A 27,793-nucleotide genomic window follows, 5' to 3' on the forward strand; every position below is an offset into this window, starting at 1 on the left:
AGACTGAAAGGAACCGGCAGTAGCATTTCGGAGCTACTGTGCAAACAGTTCATGTGCTAACAGTCTACGTGATCACAAGCAAGGAGTTCAATGCTTCCTGGAGGCACCAAGGTTCCATGGGAAAAGCATGGACCGGGTTTGGAACCAGGTAAACAAGACCACCAATCTGTGACTTACCAGTCATTTGACCTTGACCTCCCTAACCCTCAGTTAAACTCCTCATCCTTCGAGAGTGAGAATAACACTTATCTCTCCAGGGTGTTACTTAGAAACTGCGGTGGTGACAGCAAACATTTGCATGGCATTAATTATGTGCCAGGCACTGTTCAAACTATTTAATATAGTCTCCTCATTTAAACCTTACAAAAGCCATATGAGGCCAAAATCTCCCTTCACAAAGGAGGAAAACTGAGGCAGAAAGAGGTTAAGTAATTGCCTGAAGTGTACGGCATAAGGTACACTGCACACAGTAGGTTCTCAAAGGATTATAATTGACGTTATTTATTTTCACAGTTCTAAGTGCTTCACATTCATTCTCTCAGTTGGGCCTAAGAACAATGCCTGGCATATAGCAGGCATTTGATAAGTATTTGTTAAATGTATGAGTGAATCTTCACAGTATAGAAGAATTCACTGAGGCTTAGGTAAGAAAGTCATTTGCCCAAAATTACACACCAGAATATGCCACCAGGTTGATGTTTGTAAACTGTGGGTAGAAAAGACTCTTGAGAGTCACTTGGACAGCAAGGAGGTCAAACCAGTCAATCCTAAAGGAAATCAGTCCTGAATATTCTTTGGAAGGACTGATGCTGAAACTGAAACTTCAATACTTTGGCCTCATGATGCGAAGAGCCAGCTCATTGGAAAAGACCCTGATGCTGGGAAAGACTAAAGGCAAAAGGAGAAGCAGAAGGCAAAGGATGAGATGGTTAGATAGCATCACCAATTCAATGGACATAAATCTGAGCAAACTCTGGGAGATAGTGAAAGACAGGGAAGCCTGGCGACCTGTAGTTTAAAGAGTCAGACACGGCTTAGCAAGTGAATAACAACTACAACAAACCTACAGACCTCCAACAACAAACCTACAACAGACCTCCCGGGTCACTGAGAGGAAAGGCCCAGGGAGTGGAAAGGACACCACACCTGGACGCCTCAGGGCCATCAGAACTGTAGCTCGGACAGATCACCTTTGTATTTGTTCAGAGAATGTGGAATCCACAGTCTTTTCTTTCTCTTGCTCTGTCTTTTTTATTCCACCCATGATATCTGCCTCAGCCCCTAAAAATCTTTTCTCTGTGATCCCCAGTTTCTCATTCTGGCTAGCAGAGGGGAAAATATTAAAAATCATACTCCGGACTGTCCATCATTTAGCTAAGACTTCTTGAGGGTTCTTAAGTAATCAGCCATTTGAGGCTTAGGATTGTATTTGAGGGGAAGAGGGCTGTAATGAGCTGGGTGAATAAGTATGTGGTCCATTTTAATACAGTTCTCACAGGCTGCAAATAACAAGGTCCAAAAAATCTAAGTCTTAAAAGAAAACCAGTTTGAAAAAGGAATGATTTTTTTCTCAGAGTATTATACATTGGTTGACCTGTAATTGAACATTAATTGTGAATTAATTAACTTCACATGCTTCATTTCTATAGTATTGATAAGGGGACTGAGCTTTCAGAAACTATTTCTTTGATTTAGAATGAAAGAATAGTGGGTCTTAGCTTCCAGCTTGGTGGACTAATTATTGAATGCTGTCATTCTCAGTATTTCAATACCTTGAGGTGATTAAGCATGGATCAAAGCTAAAATTAAAAAGAAAAGCCCATTACCAAATACTAAACAGCTCCAGTAACTTCATGTCAGTCTCTGAAGGACATTCGTGTCTTGTTATGACAAGGAATTATTCATAATGTGTGCCTAGCATACAGATGACATCCTTTATTTGAAACAATAAAAGAGTCATCCTTACTAGCTGATGGAAATAAATAGGCAAAATTTAAAGGGAAGGAGGGGAAAAAATGACCAACCAGTAGGCTTCTATAATAATTGCTTGTCACCGTAACATCAACTAGTTCATCCTTTTAGGAACTGGTATGTGGCTAAGCCATTATGTTCTCTGGATGAAAAAAATGCAGTAGTTCATAGAAAAGCAATGACAGGATTCTGCTGTCTACCTAATAGTATTGACTAGATAGGAGAATTATGGCTTGTAAGCAAAGAGTGGTTCTATATTTGGAATTGTTTTGTTGTCTTTTTACCCAATCAGAATTTTTCTCATTTAAAAAATATCAATACCCTTAAAAAATATCAAAGAGACTGCCACCAGTGTTTTGATCTGACTATAAAAGTGCACAGCTTCCAGATTCATTCCCAATTACTTTCTTACTGAAACCTCTGATGTTGTGGGAAGGGAACAGGGAAGAGATGCTAGGCTTTAGTGCCCCTTGCTGGTCACCCTGAAGAAAATCTGAGCACCGGGATTGCCAGAGCCCGGGTTTTAATAAATGGTGTGGCATGTTTTATTCAATGACTCGGAAGCCAAATCGATTGAACCTGAACATTTGTAGCCAGCCTTAACAAGTGTTCTAAGGATGAAATGATGCGTTTGGAAATACACATATGCTTTTAGAGAGGAAAGAGTTCAATACAAAGACAAACCACATGTTAAATCTTAGCCTAACCTCAAAATAAATCTAGGTAAATATTCCTGTGAAAGCACACTTAAGACGTGTAAATCCATGGCTGATTCATATCAATGTATGACAAAACCCACTGAAATGTTGTGAAGTAATTAACCTCCAACTAATAAAAAAAATTAAAAAAAAAAAAAGAAAAAAAAAAAGACTCTTCCTAACCCCAAAGTATGATTTTTGCTTGATTACACCTGCAGGAGGGCTTCCCTGGTGATTCAGATGGTTAGAAACCCACTTGCAAGGTGGGAGACGTGGGTTCAATCCCTGGGTTGGGAAGACCCCCCAGAGGAGGGCATGGCAACCCACTCCAGTATTCTTTCCTGGAGAATCCCCATGGACAGAAGAGCCTGGCAGGCTATGGTCCATGGGGTCGCAAAGAGTCGGACATGACTGAATGACTAAGAACACAAATGTCTACAAAAATGTGAATGGTGTGATTTTCTGGCAGTCCAGTGGTTAAAACTTCACACTTCCAACACAGGGGGCCACAGGTTTGAACCCTGATGGGAGAACTAAGATCCCACATGCTGCACAGTATGGCCTAATAAAAAACAGAAAATGTGAATGACCTTTCAAACCATAAGGGAAAGAATAGATACCCCCAAAAATTCCTAGTGGAATTCTCAACTCAAGTTAATTTCCAAAAATCATACAAAAACTTCTATCTACAGAGGAATTGTTGTTTAGACACTAAGCTGTGTCCAGCTGTTTTGTGGCCCCATGGTCTGTAGCCTCTCAGGCTCCTCTGTCCATGGGATTTTTCAGGCAAGAATACTGGAGTTGGTTGCCATTTCCTTCCCCAGAGAATCTTCCTGACCTAGGAATCAAACCCACGTCTCCTGCATTGGCAGGAGGGTTCTTTACTGATGAGCCACCAGGGAAGCCAATGTATTACTATCTACAGTAATACATTAGATCATTGATACTATAATTTTACTTTCAGTTCAGTTCAGTCACTCAGTCGTATCCGACTCTTTGCAACCCCATGGACTGCAGCACCCCAGGCTTCCCTGTCCATTGCCAACTCCCGGAGTTTACACAAACTCATGTCCATTGAGTCGGTGATGCCATCCAACCATCTCATCCTCTGTCATCCCCTTCTCCTCCTGCCTTCAATCTTTCCAAGCTTCAGGGTCTTTTCCAATGAGTCAGTTCTTTGCATCAGGTGGCCAAAGTATTGAAGCTTCAGCTTCAGCATCAGTCCTTCCAATGAATATTCAGGATTGATTTCCTTTTAGATGGACTGGTTGGATCTCCTTGTGGTTCCAAGGTACTCTCAATAATCTTCTCCAACACCACAGTTCAAAAGCATCGATTCTTCGGCACTCAGCTTTCTTGATAGTCCAACTCTCACATCCATACGTGATCACTGGAAAAACCATAGCCTTGACTAGACGGACCTTTGTTGGCAAAGTAATGTATCTGCTTTTTAATATGCTGTCTAGGTTGGTCATAACTTTTACTTTATGTCTAGGTTATCATAATTTTACTTTAATTATACTATAATTTTAACAAAAGGATTATGGCTTTTGAACTGTTTATCTTTTTTAGGGTATGATAACATCACTTTTATAATTTTGGGGGGTAGCACCATGTAGCTTGTGGGACCCAACCTGCTTCCTCCTTAGCACAGAGTTCTAACCAGTGGACGGCCAGAGAATTCCCTATTTTCATAATTTAAAAACAACAGCCATAACATGACTATACTTAACAAGCTGTCCATCATACCTAATTAATTCTTAGGATTCTATAGTGACCCATCAGACCAAATCTATCAATCTTGTTTGAAACCAGAATTCAGCTTGGAATTAGATCTCCTCCCTGGCAAGGTACCCATCAAGAACTTGGATTAAATTCTTTCAGCCATCTTGGACCTTGTAGAGGTCTGCTGGGAACAGGACTTCTAAAACGACAAATATGTCTGGAAGGTTGTGGTCCAACGCCATTTTTGCTGGCTATAAATGGGGTCTAGGGAACCAGAGGGAACACACTGCTCTCCTGAAAATTGAAGGTGTATTTGCTCAAGATAAAATTGAATTCTCTCTAGGCAAGAGATGTGCTCATGTGTACAAAGCAAAAAACAACACAGTAACTCCTGGTGGAAAACCTAACAAAAATAATCTGGGGAAAGATAACTAGAGCTAATGGAAATAGGGGCATGGTTCGTGCCAAATTCCAAAGTAACCTTCCCGCTAAGGCCATTGGACACAAAATCTGTGTGATGCTGTACATTTCAAGGATTTAAACTTATTGAAAATAAATAAAAGTGTGGATTTGTCCTATTAAAAAAAAAAAAGAAGAAGAAGAACTTGGATTAACAAGATCCAGCTCTTGGGGCTGGAAAAAGTCTATTCAGGCAAAGTAATGCTGAGGCATATAGGTACCAGCATCTGGCAGATTTGCAGGTCAACCCCAGATGCCTCAGTGAGCAGATAAATCCTGGCGAGGCACCAGAGAGAGATGACCCTTCAAAAGCATAGAGAACTTCAAGGAACCCACAGTATCCAAAACAATCCTGAGAAATTAGAACAAAGTTGGAGTACTCACACTTCTCAATTTCAAAACTTAACTACAAAGCTACAATTATCAGTGAGAGTTGGACCATAAACAAAGCTGAGCGCCAAAGAACTGATGCTTTTGAACTGTGGTGTTGGAGAAGACTCTTGAGAGTCCCTTGGACAGCAAGATCAAACCAGTCCGTCGTAAAGGAAATAATTCCTGAATATTCATTGGAAGGACTGATGCTAAAGCTGAAGCTCCAGTACTTTGGCCACCTGATGTGAAGGACTGATTCATTGGAAAAGACCCTGATGCTGGGAAAGATTGAAGGCAGGAGAAGAAGGGGATGACAGAGGATGAGATGGTTGGATGGCATCAGTGACTTGAGGGACATGAGATTAAGCAAGCTTTGGGAGTTGGTGATGGACAGGGAGGCCTGGCGTACTGCAGTCCACAGGGTCCAAAGAGTCAGACACAGCTTAGAGACTCAACAACAACAACAATAGCAATGGTACCGGCATAAAAACAGACATATAGGTCAATGGAATACAACTGATAGTCCAGAAATAAATGTTTAATTTATGATTGATTTTTAATAAAATTCCTAAGACAATTCAATGGAGAAATGAATAGTCTTTCCACAAATAATGCTGAGATAACTGGGTATCCACATGCACAAAAATGAACTGGAACCCTTACCTCACCCCATATACAAAATTAAATCAACTGTGATCAAAGACCTAAATGGTAAAAGATCTGAAATGGTATAACTGTTAGAAGAACACATATGAGTAAATCTTCATGTCCTTAGATTTGGCAGTGGTTTCTCAAATAAGACACCAAAAGCATAAACAACAAAAGAAAAATTAGATAAACTGGACATGCATCAGAATGAAAACTTTTGTGCTTCCAAGGACACCATCAAGAAACTGAAGAGATAACATACAGAAGGAACAAAATTTTGCAAATCTTATGTCTGATAAGGAACTTGTATCCAGAACATATAAAGAATCATTGCAACTCAACAATAAAAAGTCAAATTAAAAATTAATGGCTAAAAAACATAATTGCTGATTAAAAGTAGGCAAAAGATCTGAATAAACATTTCTCCAAAAACGGTATACAAACGGCAATAAACGCCTGAAAAGACTCTTAGCATTATCCATTATTAAGGAAATGCAAACCAAAACCACAGTGAACTACAACTTTATACCCACTGTTGTTGTTGTTTAGTCACTAAGCTGTGTCCAGCTCCTTGCAACCCCTTCTCCTCCTGCCCTCAATCTCTCCCAGCATCAGGGTCTTTTCCAATGAGTCAGCTCTTCATATCAGGTGGCCAGAGTATTGGAGCTTCAGCTTCAGCATCAGTCCTTCCAATGAATACTCAGAGCTGATTATAGCCACTAGGATGGCTATAATAAAAAAAACAGACAATTACAAATGGTGACAAGGATATGAAGAATTCGGAACCCTCATTCCTTGCTAGTGAGAAGGTGAAATGTGTAGACTTTTCAGAAAAGAGTTTGACAGTTCCTAAAATGTTATACATAGAGTTCCCATATGACCCATAAATTTTACTCCAAGATATATATGCCCAAGATAAATGAACACATGTTCACACAAAAATTTATACATGAATGTCCATAGCAGCATTACCCGTTAACAGTCAAAGGGTTGAAATAACCCAAATTTCCATCAAAATGGGTAAACAAAATGTAGTTTAGTCACACAATTGAGTATTATTTTGTCATCAAAAAAGGAATGAGGTACTGATATATCTTAACACATGGATTAAACCTTGAAAACCTTATGCTAAGTGAAGGAAGTCAGACACAAAAGGTCACATGTTGTATGAATCTACTACATTAATCTACTAGGGCTGCTGTCATAAAACACCACAGACTGGGTGGCTTAAACAGAAGTTTATTTTCTCATGGTTCTGGAGATTAGAAGCAAGTTGGTTTCTCCTGAGGCCTCTCTGCGTGGCCAGCAGACTACTGTCCTCTCGCTGTGCCCTTACATGGCCTTTCCTCTGTACACACGCAGCCCTGGTGTCCCTTCCTCTTCTTATGAGGACACCAGTCCTGTTGGAGCAGGTCCCCACCATTAAGTTTCCATTTAATTTTAATTACCTGATGACTCAGATGATAAAGAATCTGCCTACAATGCAGGAGACCTGGGTTCAATCCCTGGGTTGGGAAGATCCTCTGGAGGAAGGCATGGCAACCCACTCCAGTATTCCTGCCAGGAGAATCCCATGGACAGAGGAGCCTGGTGGGCTACAGGCCCACAGGGGTTGCAAAGAACTGGATACAACTAAGCAGCTAACACACACACACAATTACCCCTTTCAAGGCCCTGTCTCCAAACACACAGTCACACTGAGGGGTTAGAACTTCACCATATGAATTTAGAGGGTTATAATTCAGGCCATAACGTGCATTTATGTGAGATGTCCAGAACAGGCAAATCTATAATGACTGAAAGGTTAGTGGTTGCCAGAGGTTGGAGGGATAGAAGGATTGGGGTGACAGCTAGGGGGTGCAAGTATTTCTTTTTCAGGTGATGAAATTTACTGAAGGTGATTGTGGTGATGGTGAAGCTATGAACATGCTAAAATTCAATGAATTGTACATTTTAAGAGAGTGAATTGTATATATGTGAATTATATCTCAATAAAGCTATTATCAAAAGCAAACAAACCAACACCCACCCAGAGCAGAAAACGTCATTGACAGAATCTTTAAGAAGTAGCAGGATCCCATCCGTAAGCATGGAGATCAGAGCCAAGATTAGAGTTTTAAAAGATGTACAAGGAAGAAAGAGCCTAGCTCTGATGCTAAACATTCAGGGCAGAAGATCAGGTGCGTATGGTCAAGGCTGCCCTGGCTGCAAACTTGGTTTAAACCTGAGTTACAGAGGATGGGCACCCTTAAGCTTCTGTCAAAGGCCAGCATTTATCTTAAAGGCCAAAAAATGACCTCCCAGCCCAGGGAGAAAAGAGTTTCTAAGGCGGGGAACTTGGTAGGGTGTGAGGGCCTGCAGTGATCTCTCCTGTGCTTCTGACTTCCCTCCTCCATTCCTTTAAAATGAGCATGTTAGACAGTAATCGTCATGTAATCCTTCTGGCATGATGTGCTCTTCTCTCATGAGCTCTCCATTTTCAAAGCATAGGCCTGCCAAGCTGCCTTAATTAAGCACACTTGCCACATGGTCATTGTTGGTTTGTTTATTGACCTGCTCTACTAGCCTTAAGGTCCTAGGAAATGGGAACTGTTAGTTTTATTCCGGCACCCTCAGTGGCTTACCCATGGCTGAGCACATAGAAAATGCTCCATAGATGCTTGTTAACTGAATTAATAAATGAATCTTTGGTTTTCCTGTGTTGAATTTGTTAGAATGCACGTAACTTTCTGCTTAGACTAGGCAATTTGGGAAATTAACAAACTAAAGAATCCTAATTAAAGCATTGATTTTATTTCCATAGAGTTGACATAATTATGGATAGTAATAGTTTAATATGTATTAAAGTTTTCTAGACTGGGCCCTATGCTAAGTGACTTATATATTAGTTATCTCATTTAATCCTCACAATAAACCCCTGAGTAGATATTATTACCCCCATTTAACAGATATGGACACTGAAGCTCACAGAGGTCAACTTGCCCAAAGTCGTGGAGTTGATCACAATGGAGCCTTGGTTTAAACCTCAGAACTCCAAATCCTATTCATTTATCCTCTATACAATTATGACTTCTCAATTTTTTTTTTTTTTTTTTTGGCTGTGTTATGCAGCATCCAGGATCTCAGTTCCCCAAACAGGGATCAAACCTCTGCCTCCTGCAGTGAAAGTGTGGAGTCCTAACCACTGGAAAGCCAGGGAATTCCCATGATTTCTCAATATTTTATTTTGTCAACGTACCCACATCAAGTGTAAATGGAAAAAGAAGCAAGAGGTGAGGCCTGAGATTGTTGACCTGCCTTTCTTCTAAGCCCTGTCTGAAGGCTTCCTGGCCTTAAAGTTCAGCAGGTCCCTGCCTTGGTCCAAGATGGCACACAGCTTCATCACAGATTCAGGCTGCCATTTCTGAGACTACCCTCACTCAGGAGGCAAAAATTCCTCCCCTTGCATTGAGAAGGGGATTATGAAAGTAACACACGCATGGAAAGTATGGGTGGTCTTCTCCCCTTTGTTCATGAATTCAGTCTGAAATCAAGCAAAAACAGAAAGCCTTTTCAGATTTTTTTCACTGTCTACTGACTCACAGCTTCCAGTTTTCATTGTATCCTCTTTCATTCCCCTTATACATCTCAGCCACACTTCACAGCATTCTGCACAAAGGGAAAACTCAATACAAGTTGACTGCTTACCAGAATGGAACATTCTGACATTTTAGAACAACAAGCTCAGCTTGAGGTGTTTCAAAAAGGCATGCATCAAATGTCACAAAGTTGTTATAAGAGATTCAACAGCTTTCACGTTGACCTCAATAAACAAAATTAAATGTTTGCTCATTTCATGGTAACCATGTCCCAGTGCAAACAGCTTGGTATTTTTTTCTATTTCTATTTGCCACTGTTACCTTGGCTGTCTGCGTGTTGTAACTAGACAGCACTCAAAGATTGTTGTCTGCAAGGATGGGGGGTGATGTTTATACTCAAAGTGGGACAACTCGAGTTCTGAGGGAGCTGAAATCATTCAAGACCAATGGGTATGATTAGGAAAATTAAACACAACCAAAGTTAATCCACCACACTCAGGGTGTTCCTTGCGTCTAGGATTAAGCCAGAATTCTAGGAATGGATGGGGTTGCCAATGCCAATTGTGTAACCTGTCCTCAAATTTCAAATGAACTGCTTGAGCAGAGAGAAAATTCAGATCTCTCCTGGATTCTTCTTTCAGAGTAAGGGCCAGTGTCCCCATTCGCCTACCGTTCTCACCAACACCCAGGGGTGGCTGAGCTGCTCCTGTTGAAGGCCCCGTGAATAACACTCCTCCTCCCATTCTGACCCTGGTTCCATTGCTGTTGATTATATGACTGCCTGTCACTCTTCATTCCATAAGACGGGATAAAACTATTCTTACCCATCATTGTACATCCAGAACACACCTGACTTAAAGCATTTTTATTAACTGCATTAATGAATCATAAGGTTGATGGAGAAAAAAAAAAAGGCTGGCAAAAATATGACTGAGAACTGACTCCCCGTCATGGAGCAGACTTTGCATCTTACTGATGGTGTCTCTTACACCAAGAGTGAGCCAAATGTTTTTATTTTTTAATTTTTTGGCCATACCATGCCACATGCAGGATCTTAGTTCCTAAATCAGAGATTGGACTCGTGCCCCCTGCATTGGAAGCTCAGAGTCTTAACCACTGGACTGCCAAGAAAGACTCCTAGTGACCCAAACCTTATCAGCAGGGCGAAGACTTCAGTTGAAATGATAATATCTTCTAAAGACTAAGACACTTCATCATTCTAATACCCTTTCAATGTCCTATAGAGCTTGGTTTTTAAATTTTTATTTCCCTTGTTTTTAATTTCTGAACAAAATAGAATACTTAGGAACTGACTTTTTAAGTCCAAAATTAAATACAATATGTGCATCTATTTGAAATATATGTCTTTCGAAAATATTTAAAGACTAGAGATCAGAGGATACCACTTTCATAATGTTCTTTTCAATTTTCATGAAATTTGAAGAGCTTTAACTTTTCAATTATGAAATATTATTTAGAAAAGAGTTCTATTTTGAATCTAAATTATTTTTAAATGTCCGCTACTTTACATTAGGGCTTCCCAGGTGGCGCTAGTGGTAAAGAATCTGCCTGCCAATGCAGGAGACATAAGAGACATGAGCTCAATCCTAGATCAGGAAGATCCCCTGGAGGTGGGCACAGCAACCCACTCCAGTATTCTTGCCTGGAAAATCCTATGGACAGAGGAGCCTGGCAGGCTACAGTCCATAGGGTTGCAAAGAGTCAGACATGACTGAAGCGCCTTAGCACACACATAACTTACATGAATTATCTTATAATTGCCTGCTTCCCCCCCCCCAAAAAAAAATCTTAGGATACAGCTTACACATTGTATATATATATATATATATATATATATATATATATATGTATATGTATATGTATATATATATATATATAATAACATTAATCAGCTTCTTAGGTACCTTGTTTTTGAATTTGCCTAGTAGTTGGTTAGTTCAGTTCAGTTCAGTTCAGTCGCTCAGTGGTGTCCAACTCTTTGCGACCCCATGAATTGCAGCACGCCAGGCCTCCCTTTCCATCACCAAGTCCCAGAGTTTACTCAAACTTATGTCCATTGAGTCAGTGATGCCAGCCAGCCATCTCATCCTCTGTTGTCCCCTCCTCCTCCTGCCCCCAATCCCTCCCAGCATCACGGTCTTTTCCAATGAGTCAACTCTTCGAATGAGGTGGCCAAAGTACTGGAGTTTCAGCTTCAGCATCAGTCCTTCCAATGAACACCCAGGACTGATCTCCTTTAGGATGGACTGGTTGGATCTCCTTGAGAGTCCAAGGGACTCTCAAGAGTCTTCTTCCACACCACAGTTCAAAAGCATCAATTTTTCGGTGCTTAGCTTTCTTCACAGTCCAACTCTCACATCCATACATGACCACTGGAAAAACCACAGCCTTGACCAAACGGACCTTTGTTGGCAAAGTAATGTCTCTGCTTTTTAATATGCTATCTAGGTTGGTCATAAGTTTCCTTCCAATGAGTAAGCATCTTTTAATTTCATGGCTGCAGTCACCATCTGCAGTGATTTTGGAGCCCAAAAACATAAAGTCTGACACTGTTTCCACTGTCTCCTCATCTACTTCCCATGAGGTGATGGGACCAGATGCCATGATCTTAGTTTTCTGAATGTTAAGCTTTAAGCCAACTTTTTCACTCTCTTTCACCTTCATTAACAGGCTTTTTAGTTCCTCTTCACTCTCTGCCATAAGGGCGGTGTCATCTGCATATCTGAGGTTATTGATATTTCTCCCAGCAATCTTGATTCTAGCTTGTGCTTCCTCCAGCCCAGCGTTTCTCATGATGTACTCTGCATATAAGTTAAATAAGCAGGGTGACAATATACAGCCTTGAAGTACTCCTTGTCCTATTTGGAACCAGTCTGTTGTTCCATGTCCAGTAGTTGGTAGAGGTCCTAAAAAGTGCTTTGTAAATATTAATGTGTTATCCAAATTTTCTACCATTGAGGTAATCATCAGGAAGACTTCCACCTGACCTTTGAGAAGAACATTGACGATAAATCCCTATAAAGACAGTCAGCCCTTCCACCTGTGTATTTCATCCAGATTCAGATTCTCTTGGAGGGACTTGCAGGACCACCCAAGTCTTCCTGAGTCAGAAGTGTGTCCGTTTGCCATTACTTTGCTCTGTCACCTGTTGGGTCCCTTATGTCCTTGCCTTCCTCCCATATCTAAAACATGTGCCTAATCTGCCTAGGAGAAAGCAGAGGCGATCAGAATATTTCAAATGCCAAATGGAAATGCCAATAGGCCAGTGCACATTAAGTAGAGGCAGAACATGTCGTGAAAACGAAGCCTGGGAGAAGAGAGGGGGTTGCCTGCATTTCACAGGCTTAGCACAAGATTTCTAGATACAGGTGGCGGCGGCAAATTGCCTGTCAAGAGATTCACTTCCTAATGAGGCCAGCCATGTAGAACAGCCACTGCACCACCAGGGCACCGCAGCTGGCCCGGATCTTTGGGGCTCTGAGCCGGACGGCAGGAATGACAGTCCTGCACTCCCCAGCAGCAGCCACGTCCCTGGGGACGAGAGGCCAGGAGGCACCAGGCATCCCGTCATGCTTCCACTGCCGTTTGGCATCAGTCAGGTGAGAACTGGGCCTAAGTGGAGGTAGTGGGGGGCGGAGATCTGAAGTGAGACAGGGGGTGGGGTGGAAAGGAAACGGGGAAGAAGAGCACCCATTTATCTCCAGGAGCCTCTGTCATCTTTGGTTATCAGTCAAGAGGAATGCAACAAGCTGAAGGATAGAGGATTGGATAATGCGAGGTCCTGACCATGCTCATCTCGGTTTTCCTTAACTGAGTGCTCTCAGATGCCCAGGAAAAAAAACACTGCGTGCTTTTCCAAACTCTTTCTTTCTTTCTCAGACACACACACACACACACACACACACACTTCCCAGTGTTCTTCCTTGTATCCATCTCTATGCTTAAAAAACTGAAATGACAGCAAGGAGACTGTATGGTGGCCAGTGTACTGATCTCCTTTCTCACCATTCAGCTTCTGTGTAAGAGAACAATTTTTCTGGACAGCAAGGAAGGCAATGTCACTTTCAAGGTCAGGATTGATCCCAAACCCACTCCTTCCTGTGTGGAGAAGAAACCCTTTTTCTCCCTGAGAGGGTGACAGGTGACTACACATTGAGAACATAGGCAGGTGTGAGCCCCGTCGGCGGTGGCCCCTGGGTACCTTTCAAAGCCAGTTCTCAGCACCCAGGCATCCACGCTGTTTTTGGCAGAGCCAGGACAGGATGCTAGGCTAACTGCAGGAGCTGCCAGCTTTAAGAAAAATCTGGCTTCAAGTCAGCTAGATCCCAGGGACCTAGTTGAATAACAAAAAGCTCAATGAATGGAGGTTTCAAGCTTAGGATAAAGGAGACGCCACTGGGGATGTGCAATTAAGTTAAACCTTCAACTCTGTAGAAAAACACCATAATGCTAGGACTGGAGCCTCAGGGAGCAGCAGCGGAGACCACAATTCTGAAGAAGTTGGAAGGAAAAAAATCAGCAATGGCAGAAATATTTGCAGTATATTGTGGTTCAGATGGTAAAGAATCTACCTGCAGTGTGGGAGTTCCGGGTTCGATCCCTGAGTCGGGAAGATCCCCTGGAGAAGGAAATGGCTACCCACTCAAGTATTCTTGCCTGGAGAATTCCATGGGCAGAGGAACCTGGCAGGCTACAGTCCCTGGGGTTGCAAAGAGTTGGACAGAGATGAGCAACTAACACTTTCACTAATACTGGGGGCAGAAGTCCTTGGCAGAATCATCTCTGACTTCTTCTGGATACCTGCACACGGTGGGAGCCCGAGAAACTCCTGAGCCAGTGAGTGAACGTGAAGTGGCTGAAGCTCTCACTGAAAAAGCAGAAGGTGTCAGGCTGAGTTTCGTGTTCTTAAGAAATCCTGTACCTGCCGTTTGAGAACCCAGCCTTCTTGCATTCTTAAGTGTGTTTTCTAAACTCCTGTCCTAGAGAAGCAGAAGGCACTTCTCAGGTTCACTGAGCTAGAACGGCATTTTTATACAAACAGACCCCAGCCCACTGAAAGAGTTATGCATTTGGCAGGAACACCACCTTGAGTTCAGACAGAAACACATCTGTGCCTCATTGATAATGTAATAACCTACATTACAGTTTTGGCCAAGAGCACCTGTGCACAGCCCAGAAAGTCAGCCCAGGGCAACCATTCTGATGGAGGTGATATTAACAGCTCTCATTAAAACTGATGACTATGGCAGTGCCCAGGAGCGCGGCTGCAGTGAGGCGTCTGTCTACATTTCCATGACAAGCCTCTACTTTTGGAGTTCATAACTCAGCCATAGAAATATGTTCTGCATTGAACTGAAACCTGAAAAGAGAGTTTGGGGTAAAGAGAGTTTGACTTTTATTGTTTTCCTGCTCCTGTCTGGACAATGGAAAGAGAAGGTTACATGATGATGGAGGATGTATTTTTGAGTTGGCCCAGGTAGAGTTTGAGTGGCTTAAGTTTTATATTTATCAGGAGTGCTAAGAGTTCTATTATGATGGAAGTGATCCTAGGTAGGCACCTGTTTGTTTTGTTTACTGTTACCTGTCCAAAATGAGGAAGCACAGGATTCCTCGTCCTCCAGCTGGGACTTAATGGGGTCCCATATGGCTCTTAAAGAGCCTCTTGATGAAAGTGAAAGCGGAGAGTGAAAAAGCTGGCTTAAAACTCAACATTCAAAAAGCAAAAATCATGGTATCCAGTCCCATTACTTCATGGTAAATAGATGGGGAAACAATGGAAACAGTGACAGACTTGGGCTGCAAACAGTGACATGCTTGGGCTCCAAAATCACTGCAGATGGTGACTGTAGCCATGAAATTAAAAGACGCTTACTCCTTGAAAGAAGAGCTATGACCAATGTAGACAGCATATTAAAAAGCGGAGACACTACTTTGCCGACAAAGGTCCGTCTAGTCAAAGCTATGGCTTTTCCAGTAGTCATGTATGGATGTGAGAGTTGGACTTTAAAAAAAGCTGAGCACCAAAGAATTGATGCTTTTGAACTGTGGTGTTGGAGAAGACTCTTGAGAATCCCTTGGACTGCAAGGGGATCAAACCAGTCAATCCTAAAAGAAATCAGTCCTGGATATTCATTGGAAGGACTGATGTTGAAGCTGAAGCTCCAATACTTTGGCCACCTGATGCGAAGAGTTGACTCAGTGGAAAAGACCCTGATGCTGGGAAAGGTTGAAGAAGGGAGGAGAATGGGACGACAGAGGTTGAGATGGTTAGATGGTATCAGCGACTCAATGGACATGAGCTTGAGCAAGCTCCGGGAGTTGATGATGGACAGGGAAGCCTGGCTTGCTGCAATCCATGGGGTCAAAAAGAGTCGGACATGACTGAGTGACTGAACTGACTGAATATGGCTAGATCTTGCTCACTTTCAACTCAGTGCTTCTCTCTGATGAAGAAGAGACCTACTGACATGCACATCACTGACTGCAATTTGAAAGATAACTCTATTATCTTTAATTTTGACCAAGAGTTGCAAAATGCATTCCTGTCCCCAGGTAGGCAGGTTGGAGCTTGCTGTTTCTGTTAGTATCCTGTTTAGAATGTAGATGAACTACTGTTCCTCCAGAAACGTGAAGGAAGATTGCTTTAAAATTAGGGGGAGATTACTTGATAATTTCTGCTTTTTTAACAAGTATTGGCTGGGAAGATAAAGGTCATCATTGTCTTCAGTGTCTTTTCTCCACACATGATAAGAATTACATGGAGACATGAATCAGGTCATGTTGCTTCTCTGCTTAAAATTCTTCCGTGGTTTCCTCTGGACTTAAAATAAATCCGTACTCCTTACCATGGTCCAGAGGGCAGTGTGGTCCAGCCCCTGATCACCTGATGACCTCGTGTCACACCCCCTCTCCCTTGCTCTCCCCACTCCAATTATACTTGACTTTTTCCAATTTCTCAACTGCACTAAGCATTTTTCCCCATCTCAGAGACTTCGCATTCACAAACTTCTTTGCCTGCAATGTTTTTCTTCCCACACATAATGGCTGACTTCATATTCTTCCAGTGTGAATGTCTTCTCTTCCTGACTGCTCGACCTGAAGCAGGTAGCTCTCGCTATAGTCTCCATTTCAACCCAAAGATGGTTTCTTTTTAGAAATTTAGCAGTTATTGTTTTGCTAGTCTGTTTGTGTATTTGTCCTCTGTCTGTGTGCCACCTAAAAAGGACGCATGGTGAGAGTTGGGACTTTGGTCATCATTTTATTCCCAGTGTGCCACACACAGTAACTGCTCGGTTAATATTTGTTGAATAAATTGAGATTTACATATTAGATGATGTTCGGTTGCTAAGTAGCCTCTGCTTCTTTGCGACCGCATAGATTGCAGCATGCCAGGCTTCCTTGTTCTTCACTATGTCTAGGAGCTTGCTCAAACTCATGTCCATCGAGTCAGTGATGCCATCCAACCATCTCTCCTCTGTCACCCTCTTCTCCTCCTGCCTTCAATCTTTCCCAGCATCTGGATCTTTGCCAATGAGTCGGCTGTTTGCATCAGGTGGCCAAAGTATTGAAGCTTCATCTTCAACATCAGTCCTTCCAATGTATATTCAGTGTTGATTTCCTTTAGGATTGACTGATCTCCTTGCAGTCCATGGGAAACTCAAGAGTCTTCTCCAGCACCACAATGTGAAAGCATCAATTCTTTGGCACTCAGCCTTCTCTATGGTCCATCTCTCACATGGAGACTATGGAGTCCCATACATGACTACTGGAAAAACCATAGCTTTGACTATCTGGACCTTTATTGGCAAAGTAATGTCTCTGCTTTGTAATACACTGTTTAGGTTTATCATAGCTTTACTTCCAAGGAGCAAGCATCTTTTAACTTCATGGCTTCAGTCACCATCCACAGTGATTTTGGATAATGCATTTTGGATAAGCTTCTGAAAATTGAGCTAGTAGCCTTATTCTCTTTATAGTATACTTAAAAGAATAATTTCTCCTCAATCTTTATGTAACTATAACTTTGCAGGAAGTTAGCTAGGATCCCCACACTAGATGACAATCTTCAGAATTAGAGGGAGAAAGAGTTTCTGTTCTTTTACAGCTTTTTCTGTTTCTATAGCATCAGGAAATAGTACCTAATTTCTGTAAAGAGTTTTTGTAGCTAAACAGAAGGTGCTTGCCTCTTGAACTTGTAGGCAACTTGATTCTTGACTTGGTTTACTTTGGGTTCTGGGCACTTAAATAAGGAAAATATGTTCTGTACATATAAAGGAATAAATATACAGTCATTGCCACCTATTAATATTTCTATAAGTTTTTCTGTACTATTAGTGATTAACTATAATGGAGAGGTAATAAATTTAATGATGATGACAACAGTGATGATGTCTAGGATATTTGCTTTCTCTACCAAGCACCGTACAAAGCACTTTATTTCTAAGTATAATATATATTTCATTTTATTGTATAGCATCTAGTATAATATATTTTGTTTATATAGTAACAATAATAATGGTTTACATGAGCAATAGTGACAACAGCAGACATATCCAGGGCAAGAAAATAAGTTCAGTACTTTGGAAACCTTAGAAAAAGAAAGATGAGACTATTGATTCATTTTCCAACTGGATCTGGTTCTCTCAGAGCATTAAGCCACATCCTGGATGTGACTGGCTCAAGACCCCACAGCTAATAAAAAGTACTTGGGACTCAGACTCAAGCCTTCAGATGCTGTCAGTGTATTATGAACTGTCTCTGGGAAGGCAGTGTTAACCCAGGCAGTAGACAAAGCAAGTAATTTAGGAATTTGTAACCCATGATTCTTCTATTAAACTGAATACTCATGTTTTTGAATGGTGGCCTCTAGAAGTTTCTGAAAAAATCTGATCTCCACATTAGAAGTGGGAACATGATTCAGGAAATCTGTAATTGTCCATAATGGCTTTCTCTGAATTACTTTATCAGATTCTTTTCCTCTCTGCCATTTGTCAAAATCTGGTGGGCTGCAAGGAAAATAGGAAGAGCTTTAGATGAAATAAGAGGGCTGCTACATAGGAACATGACCTGTGGCAAGTCACTTAGTCTCTAAGCCTCAGTTTCCTCATCTGTAAAATGGGAATAATAACCCACCTTATGGAGTCTTTGAGATAATTAGATAATGTAGGCAGAGCACTTAACAATGTGTAGAAAGGACCCAATGTTAGCTGCTGATGTGGCTGTTATTTGTAGTCTTATTAATAATAATTATGATGTAAGGGAAGCTCTAGGCAACCAAAAGTCTGGTTTTGTTTTAATTTTAAAGGGAGTCTAGGACAGCTGGTGAGCTATTAAGAAGCAAAGAAGCATAGGCAAGTAGTAGAATAGGTAAGGCAGATCTCAGCAATTCCACAATTTTGCTTCTAATCATACCTCGATCAAGCCTCTTCACCTCTCTAAGTTTCAGTTTGCTTGTCTGTAAAAGAAAGAGGTCTACTCTTCCCATATCAGCAGATTGTCAAGGATTCAAATGACACACATGTATGTAGAAGCACATTGAGGGTTTTAAGAATCTGCCTTCCAATGCAGGGGACGCAAGTTCGACACCTGGTCAGGGAATTAAGATCCCACATGCCGCAAGGCAACCTGGCTTGCATGACACAAGGAGAGAAGCCCACATGCCACAACAGAGACCCAGCGCAGCCGAAATAAAATAAAGAAGTAAAAGCACGTTGAATTTCTTAATGGGAATGGTATGCGTTGCTTTCATACCTGTTTCACTTAACTGAGTTGTTTCTTCAAAGTCAGTGATTCTCAACCCTGTCTGCACAATTAGAAGCAACCAGAAGCTTCTAAAAATCCAGATACTCAGGCAACAACCCAGACCAATAAAATCAGAATCTCTAGGAGTGGACCCAGACTGAGTACTATTTTTTTTTTCTCCCCAAGTGATTCCACAGTCCACCTATGTCAGGGAATAAAATATTTCTCATGCTTGCCTGGTGATCAGGAGCCCCTGAGACCCACCATAACTACAGAATCAACCCTGCAATGAAGACTGGGAGCCTGCATTTTCAATAAGCACCTCCAGCTGCCTTTTCTCAACAGACAATTAGGAGAAATACTGTGTTGAATCATAGTCTGAGAGTTAGAAGGGATATCATCTAAAATCTTCACACTTGGTTCATCTCTAAACCATGGGAAACGTTATGAATTTTATGAACAGAAGACTAAATGTTTGAATAGTGTGGAATAAAATAATAAACTCAAGTTGTGGTGTGCACAATGGGAATGGAATAACTAAAATTTTCCCCTACAAAAGATATATATTGTACAGCTCTATAAAACCTAAGTTATTACTTTTAGCTCTCATGGGAAAATGAGGCAGATCAGCTTTAATGTAAATAACATGGAGGCAAGTTACTATGGCAAACCTGAAGGGGAAAAAAAATCAACTGCTGATATCCAAGTTGCAAAACACAACTCAATTCTAATTGTGCATTGCAATAGATAATTCCACTCCTCCTCACTGGTTGAAAGCATCAGACTCTGCCAGAACCACTGATCTGTCTGTTCCCACTGAGCATTAGGCCATTGCCTTTGAAAACTTAAATCTTAGAGAATCTCATTTCCTCTGGGGCCACATCCACTTGCCTGACTAAGGTAGTTAGCTCTAAAAGCTTTCCTTCTTCCTGTTTCCTGCACTGTTTGAGTCCTGCCTTTGTCTCAACTTTGTTTGAGCCATAAATGCTATCACTTTTTAGAGACTATGTTTAATTCTGAGCTTGTTAAGAAATGGAAATTGACTTTAATTAACATATATGTTCAGAATATTTGCATTTCCTTCATAATAGTTTTATAAAACTTACTTCCAAACTTCACCAGATGAGGCATTTGAAAATAATGGTGCACAATCTGGCCTGAATCTAATCTTTGGAAACTATATCAACTTGTTCTATATAATAATCCTTGTTTTAATGTGCATTCACTATGCTCGTTTCTTCGCATTTGCATTTATTTTTGATAAAGTGCCTTAATAGAATCAATGTAGCCTAACTTTTTGTGATATGAAACAATGACACAGTACTGCTTCATTTTTTCTGATTTGGTGGAAAGTTCTTAGGATTAATAAGAGGATGTGTTGTAAATACTTGGATTGGCATGCCCTATAGAAGAGCTGGTAGGGTTATACAGAGGTGACCTCCAACTCTTTAGCTGAGTCAGCATGTGGTACCTTGAATGAGAACGGAGTCATGGGTATCCTCCCCATCATTGGACTTCTCTAGGGTTTTATTTTTTATTTTTTGTATTTTGTGTGCTTTGTTGAATTAGTTGCGTTATGTCCTATACTGGAATGGAGAGGGCATTTTAAAAACTATTTTAATAATAATAATTAAATTATTATTTTATTTTAATAATAAAATAATAATTTTAATTTTATTTTTTAATTTTCAAAACTATTGCTGCTGTTGGCCTTTCTCCACTGTCAACCCAGTCTCAGCGCACAGTCATGGATCACAGCCTAGTTGTGGTGAAGGGGCTTGCACAACTCAATGAAGCTGTGAGTCATGCCATGGAGGGCCACCCAAGATGTATGGTCATAGTGAAGAGTTCTGACAAGACGTGGCCCACTGGAGGAGGAAATGGTGACCCATTCCAGTATTGCTGCCTGGAGAACCCCATGGACAGCACCTGAATATCCATTGGAAGGACTAATACTGAACACTTTGACTACCTGATGCAAAGAAAAGCCCCTGATGCTGGGGAAGATTGTAGGCAAAAGGAGAAGGATGGACAGAGGATGAGATGGCTAGATAGCATCACTGAATCAATGGACATGAATGTGAGCAATCTCCGGGAGATGGTGGAGAACAGAGGAACCCAGCACGCTGCGGTCCATGGGGTCTCAAAGAGTCGGACATGACTTAGTGACTGGAAAACAACAACAAGCACACGAGATAACGCACAGTCATTGTTCAGAGGACGCCAGTTCTTAATCTGCTTAATCTGCTGTGACAAAGTAGTTCCACAGATTGAGTGGCTTAAACAACAGGAATGTGTTGTCTCATCGTTTTCAAGACTTTAAGTCCAAAATCTAGATTTTGGCAGGGCTGGTCCCTTCTGAGGACTGGGAAGGAAGGATCTGTCCCAGGCCTCTCTCCTTGCCCTTCAGATGGCTGTCTTCCTGTTCACATGGCTTTCTGCCTATAAGTGTGTTTCTGTGTCCAAATTCCCCTCATTTTATAAGGACACCAGTCACATTGAATTCATGCCCACTCCTAGGTGGCACTAATGGTAAAGAACCTGCCTGGCAATGCAGGAGAGATAAGAGACGAGTGTTCGATCCCTGGTTTAGGACAATCCCCTGGAGGAGGGAATGGCAACCCTTTTCAGTATTCTTGCCTGGGAATCCAGGGGCCAGAGAAGCCTAGTGGCTACAGTCCATAGGGTTGCAAAGAGTCAGACACAGCTGCAACAACTTAGTAGCACTGGTAATGTTATTTTGATTAAATCACCCTATCTCCAAATAAGATCATCCACTAAGGTATGGGGTTAGGCCTCACCTTATGAATTTTGAGGGTGGCGGACACAGTTCAACCCTCAACATCAATATTATACGTGATTTTTTAAATGTTTGTGTATTATCAAATTATAACTGAGAAATGTAAATAAGTATTGAAAGGAAATCTTGATTATTAAGATGCTATGTAACAGGACTTTGGACTTCCCTAGCTCAGTAGTTAAGAAGCCGCCTGCCACTGCAGGAGACTCAGATTCTATCCCTGGGTCAGGAAGATCCCTTGGAGAAGGAAATGACAACCCACTCCGGTATTCTTGCCTGGAAAATCCCATGGCAGGCTACAGTCCATGGGGTTGCAAGGAGTCAGACAGACTTAGCGACTAAGCAATAGCAACAAAAATAAGACTTTACCAGTATATCTGAGCTCTTTTCTGCAGGTAAGTGGGGATGTCCCACAGTTGGGGAAAAGATTGTGTCACAGATTAACTGTGGATCTCTGCCTGATCTATAGTTGTTTTCAGGTGTACACTGAACTGAATTTATAGTCTTGATTTCAGTGCTTCTGAGAGTCAAACTCTAAAATAAAAGCTATATCCTACTGAGTAAAATTTCTCTTTTTATTATTGGGCAGCTAAGAGGGTGGAAAGACCAATGTCCTCCTTGAACCTCTAAGGGAGCAGTAAGGCTAAGCAGTAGCAACCCTGAACTAGACTCGTAATTCCTGCTTTTTTTTCTTACCACGTCACACTTTCCATCTTCCACACCAGATGTTCCCCATCTTATCCCCATCTTTCAAAACGACTCACTGTTTACTAACAGTGACTTTCTAACAGTTACTAACAGTGACTAATCTGACTTTTCCTTATTTCATTCAATTAAAAACAATCAATGAATCCCAATAAATTTGCTAGGTAATTATTAATTAATTATTATTAATTAATTATTAATTATTAATAATTAACATTATTAATGCCCACGAGCAGGATGAGAATTCTGAGGAATGCCTTAGGTTACCATTTTCCCATACCCATCAAGCCAGTGTGTGTGTGTGTGTGTGTGTGTGTCTGATTTGGATAAGCTGTATTAATAGTTTTCTTTACTCTTCAGATCCAGCTTTTCAGCTGAAACTTCCCTTATGACCATACTTATATGTTTCAGGGTGGAAAAAATTTTGTCTGAGATGTCCAGCTCGTGGCCATTAATTATTACTCTTAACAAAAGAAGGAAGTGGCCTTTACCTTCTCTTTTCTACCAAGGCTTGATTAATGCATCATTAATGCATTAACCTTATAACTGACATGTAAAGTTTGGATTCTAGAAGCCACCTGCCTAATTCAGCTGATGGAACTGTGGCCTGGGCAGTGGCTTGCCCAAAGCCACTCTAGTTAAAGAGATCTGGGGATAGGTCTCTTTATGTTCCATCCAGAATTCTTAACGCCCCCATATAATGCTGCTTAATGGTTATTTAGCACATGTGTAAGCTAGTGGAAAATTTAATCTGTCTTTCCCTATGAAGATAAGAGAAACAGCAGTCCTTAGTGTTCATTGGTAGGTGACTTTTTGTTATGCCACACTCATTAATGTTAAAGAATAGACTGTGTTTTCTAAATATGTTATTTACTGTGACTATTTCCTAACTCTTCACTAATGTTTCTGTCTGTTTGTCTGTCTACGCTATTGTGTTTGACTTTCTGTGACCCCATGGACTATAGCCCGCCAAGCTCCTCTGTCCCTGGGATTCTCCAAGCAAGAATACTGGAGTGGGTTGCCATCTTCTACTCGAGGGAAATCTTCCCGATCCAGGGATCAAATTTTTACCTAAGCTTATTTGTGTCTGCTTCTATGGGGAAACACACACTGACTTTTAATATTTTAAAGTTGTATGTAAAACATTGAAAATTTTCATTTAATAGTCTTAAAATTTTGCCCTCAGTTGTTTTGTAAGTTAGTAGTTTCTTTTAACCTCTTTTCAGGGTTATTAACTTGGGTTAAACTATATTAAGCAACAGCTATCTTTTTTGTGTATGTGAGTCTAAAATCCTGGTGGATGAGCCAACCCTACAGAGTGTCTCAGAACCAAGCGTGCTTTGAGTTGTAGGCAGTTCGTGCTGTGGGAATGCTAATTGTAGAACATTAAACTTATCGTGTTAAATTGATTTCTGGATGTTTCTCTGTGGAAGTCTTGGAATAGTCCTCCCCTTCCTTTCCTTGAGCCAAGAAAACTCTGAACCAGAACAATTCAATTTCAATTTGTGGAAAAACTCTAATCCATGAAACAAACACAGTGCTAAGATAGATGGGGGGAGGGGGGCAGCAACGGGCGGGGGGAGGGGGAGACAGGGACATTTTGATCACTTTTGCATGTTACTAAAATATCTGAATTTCTGTTTCATTGCTCTGAGATGTATTTACAAGCTTTGTTTCTGAGGAGTATTTGCAAGCTTCATTCTAAAGCCTGGGAACCTCAGGAGCAAAACCTTCTTTTGAGCCATAGTTCTTGTGTTATATGTTAAGCATTTGGAAGGAACCCCAAGGAGGCCTCAGGAAGCAGTTACTGCCTCTTGACTTATCATCCTGAAGGCGATTTGTTTTAAAGTTGATAATCCCTAGAGCTACAAGAGTGTCCCACATCTGCCCCGAATTGAAAACAGATTCCTATTAAGAGCCTTACATCAGCGCTGCAAATTCATTCGATCTGAGTCAGAAAGGAAGTTGGAGAACATTCGAACGTATGGCCTGATAGCAACTCGGCAGCTCCGTTCATGGAGGATCAAGATGGCAGGGTATGTCAGCTGTCTGTTTTTGAAATTTAAGACTGTTTTTCTGTAAGGAAGTATCCTTCTGACCTTTGGGCAGGAATATTCGGGAGGGGACCGTGGTAGCGAACAGGTATGAAATAACGTGGTGGTGGGATTTCCAATGCCTTTGATGAATTGATCAGAATTATGAGAGACTGGGAAGCCTCTGGAAGCAGAAATTCCTCTGCTAGGTTTTGTGTTTTTGTGACTTATCATTTACATAAAATATATTCAAAAATTATGTAGATATTTACATAAAATTCTGCCCCCAAGACTGTAAAACGATTCTGTAAGCCAAGAAAAGTTTTTACTGTTTAAGAGCCAGAGCTTTTCCACCCTCGGCTTATCTATGAAATTATCTGAAAATATTTCCTCACATGCCAGGAATGAAGGATAGAACTCTGAACTTCATATTCCAAGCCTCAGGGGACTGGGACCGTCTGATTAACTTTTTAGCATTTAATATCCTACTGAAGTCTTCTTCTCAGCTGGCTGAACAGCTTTTTCCCTTCCTTTTCTGTGGAAACAGCCTATTATAGAATGTGTGGTTCTTTTTCTTCTAAATTAAAAAGGAGATCAGATTTGCTCATTAAAACTGATTAAAGGAAAAAGAAGGGTACAGGGGTTGTGAACAAGGGTCTGAGGGCCCCATGGCTTGAGGCATGGATTCTGAGCTACGCTCTGCTCCCCTCACCAAGCCCTCCCCACCCCCTGCCTGGCTCCCGAGTTCCTTCTGGCCCCTTTTCCAGGTCTGGACTGGGCTTTGGGGAGTGGAGGAGGTCTCTCGGGTTATTTCTAGAGGACTATTCCACTCAGTATTTTCTCCGAGAAGCTGAGGACAGCACCTAGTCCAGGTGCTATCCAGTCGATACTTGTTGAATGAAAATAGAATTGTGGAAGGGAATCCTGGAAGAAGCATCAGTTTGAACATATGGAGCCCGTGAACCTCTGTTTGGGTTAATTTCCACTCCCCTCCTTGAGAAGATTGACACCAGAACTAAAGCCTAAAAGGTGATGAGTAATTGAGAGAAAAGTGCTAGAATGTCAGTCAGGGCAACTGTGTATAAAATGCGTGATTCCATGGTTATGGTATTAATAAAGTAAAGAAATGAAATATGAGTCTTGAGAGGTAACAATTGCCCTCCAAGAGGGTTCAGGAGTCCAAGGAAACTGGTGCAAGAGAAAGTGAACAAACACAGCTGGCCGGCTTCCTCTTCAACTCAGTACAGATGTGCTCATCAAAAACGTTCTGACAGCACAAAGCCTGTTCCTGTTACACATTCTTCCCCCAGTTTCAGAAACAATGTATTAAGAGCAGCCCAGTTGGCAGGTAAGATATTCAGTCCAAATGCCAAAATACTGTCCCCTCTTGACTGGCTGCCCACAGTTCTTGAAAGAGGGAAGGTATTTTGGATGCCAAAAATTGAGTGCAAACTGTGTCATGGGACTCTGCCCTCTTAATCCCAGCAAGACAGAGGCTCCCTTTTAGAAAAGGAAGCACATTTGGGTTTTTGTGCTGGAGGATGCAAAAAGATGTATTGATCAACTCAGACAGAAAGAGGAATTCTCAGGCTTAGAAACATCGCTCTGTCCCAGCTCAGGAGACTGGCAAATGAGCCTTGAAATCTATAGAAACAGTTCCAGTTCAGATCAGCCTCCTCTTTGGCAGATGATGCTAGATATAGAGATATTTATATAGAGATAGATTTATATATCTTAATTTAACTAACCTATTTAACTTCAATCCCAGAGGGTTGGGAAGAAAATAAAAAGTAGGGTTGCAGAGACATCCAGGTTAAAACCTATAGCAAAAACTTAATTACCATTACCTCAAGTAAAATTCACTTCCAGAAGTAAGTAACAAAATAAGCAGGTCTTCATTTGGGGCCACATCTTCTTTCCTTGCCCCATATTTGAACATCAGGCAGGTCTCTAAGGCTCTTCCACCATGCCAAGTCACAAAGAGTTTTGTAAACTGTTGTTTAGAATTCAGAACGCATTATTCCCCAGAAACAAGGTTAGGATCCCAGCTCAACTTTTGAATGCAAATTTACCCCCAAATATAGAGAATCTGTTACAAGTTTCTGGAAAGGGACAGAAGGAACAGCTATTATTTATTTTAAGGGTGTTGAAGAATAAATTTTACAATGAACTGTAATTTTTAATAATATAACTTTACAATGGACTGTAATAATGCTTTTGAGAGCATTTTTAATATCCTTGAAAATTAAATTCTTGGCCTTGCACACCAGTCCTTTCTTTATCTAAACCCTAACCACCTATCCTTGGTGCTTTGTCTCCTTTTTGAATGATACTCTAAGTCGGAATACTAGCAAACAATTTTCATGTACTTTTCCACCAACAAGGTTTTTTTGGGGGATCTGGAATATCCTCCTCCATGTTTGGTTTCTGGCAAACTCTTGATCAGCTCAAACATTAACAGAGTTTAAACCCCTCTATATTGCCTCAGACTCCTATTTCCTTGGGCACAAACCCTCCTGAGAAAACTTAGCCCAATTTCAAACAGTTCCTTCTCTGACCACCTAAAATACTAGAGGTCCTAGTTTTAAAAGTTTCCCCTAGGAAGAGTTAGAAACACTCCTCCCCACCTTTCCTGCATTTTTCTAACACTTTGTAAGAACCACTGTATTAATGTTCACCACATTATATTGCAAATTTTATTTATATATTGTTCCTTTCCCTAGATTGAGAATTCCTTAAAGATAGGGATGCCTTTAGGACTTATTACAACCCTGGAATATACTAAATAGTTATTAAAAGGATAGATGGATGAATGAATGGATATGTGATTGGATGGATAGAGAATAGAGAGATGATTAGAAAGATAGGTGGATGAAAGGATGGATGGAAGAGTGAGTCTGTATAAATGGTTGGTTTATTTGGAGGGCAATGAAGAGCTATATGGAAACTTCTATGTTTTGAACAAGATTTTTTGTTTCAAGGGCATGATATTAATGAAATTTGACCATTATTATTTTATTTCTTTGATTATGTAAAGAAGGG

General features: G+C 41.0%; 1 protein-coding gene and 1 pseudogene across 1 annotated transcript in view; both read left to right on the forward strand.

Annotated features, from left to right (window-relative positions):
• The first annotated feature begins 4,607 nt into the window (after positions 1-4,607).
• On the forward strand, positions 4,608-4,935 carry LOC133047260 (large ribosomal subunit protein eL33-like; annotated as a pseudogene).
• Positions 4,936-24,640: 19,705 nt separating this feature from the next.
• Positions 24,641-27,793, forward strand: part of SASH1 (SAM and SH3 domain containing 1) — a 256,101-nt gene continuing 252,948 nt past the window's right edge. Inside the window, exon 1 of the mRNA XM_061130417.1 lies at positions 24,641-24,754. Within this exon, the coding sequence (XP_060986400.1) occupies positions 24,734-24,754 (21 nt within the window). The 5' untranslated portion in view covers positions 24,641-24,733. The remainder of the gene's footprint in view (positions 24,755-27,793) is intronic.

Source organism: Dama dama, chromosome 26 (assembly GCF_033118175.1).
Source record: "Dama dama isolate Ldn47 chromosome 26, ASM3311817v1, whole genome shotgun sequence".
Lineage (NCBI taxonomy): Eukaryota > Metazoa > Chordata > Mammalia > Artiodactyla > Cervidae > Dama > Dama dama.